This window comes from Salvia hispanica, chromosome 2 (genome assembly GCF_023119035.1).
Source record: "Salvia hispanica cultivar TCC Black 2014 chromosome 2, UniMelb_Shisp_WGS_1.0, whole genome shotgun sequence".
NCBI classification, from domain to species: domain Eukaryota; kingdom Viridiplantae; phylum Streptophyta; class Magnoliopsida; order Lamiales; family Lamiaceae; genus Salvia; species Salvia hispanica.
This window is the reverse complement of record NC_062966.1, coordinates 6,091,620-6,096,056: the sequence shown is the minus strand read 5'-3', so window position 1 is coordinate 6,096,056 and position 4,437 is coordinate 6,091,620. Positions and strand designations below refer to the sequence as shown.

Here is a 4,437-nt window from a genome sequence, read left to right as displayed (position 1 = left end):
GCCACAACCACGCACTCCTCCGGACTCTAAATAGGCCTCCGTCTATCACCGGCCTTCCCCTCGTCCCCCGCCTGCGATGACTCACTTACAACCCCCTTGCCTTGCCCTTCTTCTTCGACTTCCATGCCGAAGCACCCTGACGCCCTACCACCGGTTCTCTCTCAATGGGAGCTTCCCTAATTGGAGAAAGACCCTACTCCTCCAATGTCGGTAAACTGAGTCTCCAGTGGAGTAGAGACCTGGAAACCACCTGTAAAGAAATCCAGAGATGGCTAATAGACACTAGCCCAGGCGATTGGGAAACCCACGATCTACTACCCCCGGCAGCGGCAGGCATGCCCTGCATACCCATTCCCAAGCCGCTCCCCACCCTAGGCATCATCCTGCACATCCCTGCCATCCCGAGCAACACTGCCCCCCCTCATACAGGGCATCCCCGCACTCATCTCCGCCATCCACGGGTACATCCCGAAATACTCGGGATATCCACCCATATTCATACCCATTTCGGGCATCATGCCGGCCATCTCGGGCATCCCCGCCGTGTTTCCCCACCTCCAACGAGAAACGTCGGCGTATGTGATTCGCTCGTGGCAGGAGAGTCACTGTCGTGATCCATTTATCTTTAATAGAAATGAGAGTGGAGAAAGAGAGACTCGTTAATACAAATGGTGCAAATAAAATGAAGTGCAACAAGTCATATATGTAGAGTTGAAATTAAAAAAACAAAAAACATAAAACAAAATTAGCACTAGCCAATCGCGTCAGCACAATAGCGGACGAGCGATCGGCTAACGTCGTCGCACCACGGATGACCGCTTGCCGATCCGTTCGGCCATCTCGCATTCGCCGACTACAATAGCGGACAAACGCGACACCCGAGCTAATAGTCGGTCGCTAGGGCGTGCTTTAGTCCGATATTGTGGATGCTTTTATTGGGGGACTTAGTGATTATCTTAATGATTTAAGACATGTTACATGCTAAGTATCATAATATGTTGTTGATACTATTTGTTGATGTAGCATGAAATTTATTTTATTTTTTTATGTTAAAAGAGTAAATAATTCACTAATAATAGAATACCTCAAAAAGAAAAATGATGTGTCTATAAAGGGAGGGAATAATATATATTAGTAAGTGATATAAAATGATTTGTTTTGATAGTGAAAGAACTTGATAATCGATACATGATATAAAATATATTTCGTTTCTACTTTTGATATCTAGGTTTTAAATTTTTTATTTCAAGATCTATCTCACCAAATTAAAATATAATCGCTAGTGGGCCTATGGTTCGACAGCCCACAGTCTACAAACGAGAAGGGCCGAGAAAGGCAAGTCTTAGCCTGTTAATCCGTATTCTTCTCTATTTCTTCATTTAGATTTTTGATAAAAACAAATGTATGATTTGAAAACCAAACTACTTTGTCATATTTTTATATATTTCATTTCATACTAAGCAAATGACTTTTGTTAGTGATTTATATATTTGCAGGAAAAATATAAATTTTGACTTTCAAATTATACATAATTTCCCCCTAAATCTAATTCAATAAGATAATTGAAAAAAAATGTTCGAAGTTATGATATAATTAATTATTTTTAACATCGTAAATTGTATTTGACCAAACTTCATATCTTTTCTGATAATTTATTCTATTTTAAATGTAAAATATGGAAGAAATGGAAAGATAATATAATTGAAATATTATTTTGAAAAATCTGATTATTGAGTGGATCAATAGAGTATTTTGTAATCTCGGATGGACTTACTAACAACATCGTTATTTGCGCAAAGGATAAAAGTTTTCTTCTCTATCCATCACAATTTAATTTGTCAACTTGACGCAGTGAAATCAAAAATTTTAAATTTTGAGGAAAGGTAGGAACCTTCCAACGGGCAAATTTAACAATTTCTTACCGTTGCTTGCTCAATTAGTTAACACCACGTACTATTTTATAAATACAGCTAATCCCAATCCATTGAAATCAACGCATCAAATTAATACTTTCTTTGTCCCCCATAATTTGTCACTACTTGACCCGACATGAATTTTAAAAAATATACTTCATCCGTCCCACTTAAAATAACACGTTTTCCTTTTTAGTTTGTCCCAATTAAAATGATACATTTCCTTTTTTTGATAACTTTCTCTCTCCAATTAATTTATTGGACCACTTTTTCTCACTCCTATTAAAATATTCATCTTTCTTTATCTTTTTACTTTAATACTTCCACCCACCTTCTCTCTCTAATTAAACACTTTAACCAATAATTCCTAAAATCCCGTGTCGGCTAAGCAATGTGTCATCTTAGCCGAGACGGAGGGAATAATAAAAAGTTTGTCGAAAAACTAGCCGAGACGGAGGGAGTAATAAAAAATTAGTGGCACATTATACTCCCTCCGTTTCATAGTAATGGAGACGCTTTTTTCCAGCACGGATATTAAGAAAAATTGTATTAGGTGAGTTATGTAAAGAAAGAATAAAGTGGAAAATAAAAAAGATAGAGAGATGAAGAGAGAAAAAAGTAAAAAAATAGTAAAGTATGTGCAGAAAAATGTGTTGACTTGTACTAAAAGGAAAAATGACTCTATTACTATGGAACGTACCAAAATCGCAAAATAACTCTATTATTGTGGAACTAGGGAGTAGTATATTAATTTTATAATAAAAGGTGGATGGGAATGAATAGTGAAATACTGAGTTCACTACCAAAAATAATAAAAATGAAATGATAAACTTATAAAGACGGACAGAAATAAAAAAGAATAACAAATTTTCAGATGAAATAAAACAAAAACACTTGGCAGAGTAATACTAATAAACTCATTATTTATTCACATAGCAGCAAAGAGAAGATACCACCGAATTCATCTAAAAATTAAAATGAGAATAATGTGTATCAAAAAAACAAAAGAATAATACTAGCACCTAGATAGCAATAAACACCAATACGAAAAAGTAATCATAGAATATTAAAAAAAAAAAAAAAAACAGAGAGAGAGAACCGAAGCAGCAGAAACGATGAACGCGCCGATCATCAATTGAAGAGGCGATAAGAAGCTCAACGCCAATCGAAATCGCACCTCGTCGGCTCGTAAGCCTCCGAAGCCGTGGTGTTGGAACTCAACGGAATTTTCAGATCGCAATCGATCTTCGGCTTCACTCTGGTGGATTTCACAAATGCAAACTTCATTCTGATGCGCAAATACAGCTTGATGTCGATGTCGTACCTGCCGGCAGTCCGATCTTCGTTGTATTTCGACATCTCGTTAGCTCCGAGCAGCACCAATTGCGATCCTTTGAATTCGGCGCTCAAATTGGTGGTGTTTTTCTTCCCCTGATAGAAGTTCTGGAGGTCGACGGTGTGAAATCGCTGGCCCTGGTAGAAAGCCCTGGCCTCGATCCGGTCGTAGTAGATGCCGATGCGCTTGTTCGGGTTGCGGATCGTGAGATTCAGCGCGAGATTGTAGTGGAGCGTGTTGTTGTTGTTGATGTTGAATTCGGTAAGCGAGGCGTCGGTGACGTGGAATTTGACGGCGTTGGGGCGGAAAACGAGCCACAAAACGAGGGCGATGATTCCGACGATGATGAGGATGGTGAAGACGATCTGGCAGATGCAGGTGCAGATGCAGTTCATGAGGCAGCCGCAGCAGCAGGTGAAGGGGTTACAGCAGCATCCGCCTCCGCCGCGGCCGGGGCGGTGGTAGCTCTTCGTCGGCGGCGGAATGGAGGGGCCGTAGTAGGCCCCGTTTAAGTGCGGCTGTTTGGTTTCCCCCATGGGTTGTTGTTGTTGGGAGGCGCAAATGTATTTTTGAGATAAAAAGGGGAAAAAGGTGTATCGAATTGGATTCTGATATCGAAATTTTATTATGTTTGGCGGTATACATATAGTACTGGTTTTTAGACGTACGCGTAAATGTGAATAGTAGAATCAGTAAAAGGGGAGGAGCGGTTGGGTTGCAAGTGACACGCGGCGGTGCGTTACTGGTGTGGAGTTGATTAGAGTTAAATTAGGATGAGAAAAAACGCGGTTGCTTGATGAATATGACAAACATGGAAGAAGGCGCGCGGAGCCTTCAATCCTACCAACATTGAGGAGCTCCGATCATTCAAATTACACGGAATCATCAAAACCTAAGTTTTAAGGTGCTGAAACCAGTTCAACTCCCAAAAAATCATATTCGAATTACCACATCGGAGGCAAATAATTTTGAAATTTTATAGGAATATTTTAGTAAATTTTGTTATAATATGAGAAAATCCTCGAGCCACATGCACAAATTATGACAATCGGGGTAAGAGAATAATAAAAGTTGGGGCTGGGATCCCCTATTGTGGTGGGGTGCACGGCAGGAGCTGCTAGCCCTCACACCCCATTGCTATTTTATAAAAAATAAATAAAATTTTATTGATAAATAAAATAATATGGG

The 4,437-nt window shown here is 39.5% G+C and overlaps 1 protein-coding gene across 1 annotated transcript; it reads right to left on the bottom strand.

Annotated features, from left to right (window-relative positions):
- Window positions 1-2,816: 2,816 nt before the first annotated feature.
- On the bottom strand, window positions 2,817-3,855 carry LOC125203980 (NDR1/HIN1-like protein 3). The gene has a single exon (XM_048102514.1). It carries the CDS (start codon window positions 3,783-3,785, stop codon window positions 3,069-3,071), a length of 717 nt encoding a protein of 238 aa, XP_047958471.1. The 5' UTR covers window positions 3,786-3,855; the 3' UTR covers window positions 2,817-3,068.
- Between the last annotated feature and the right edge of the window lie 582 nt (window positions 3,856-4,437).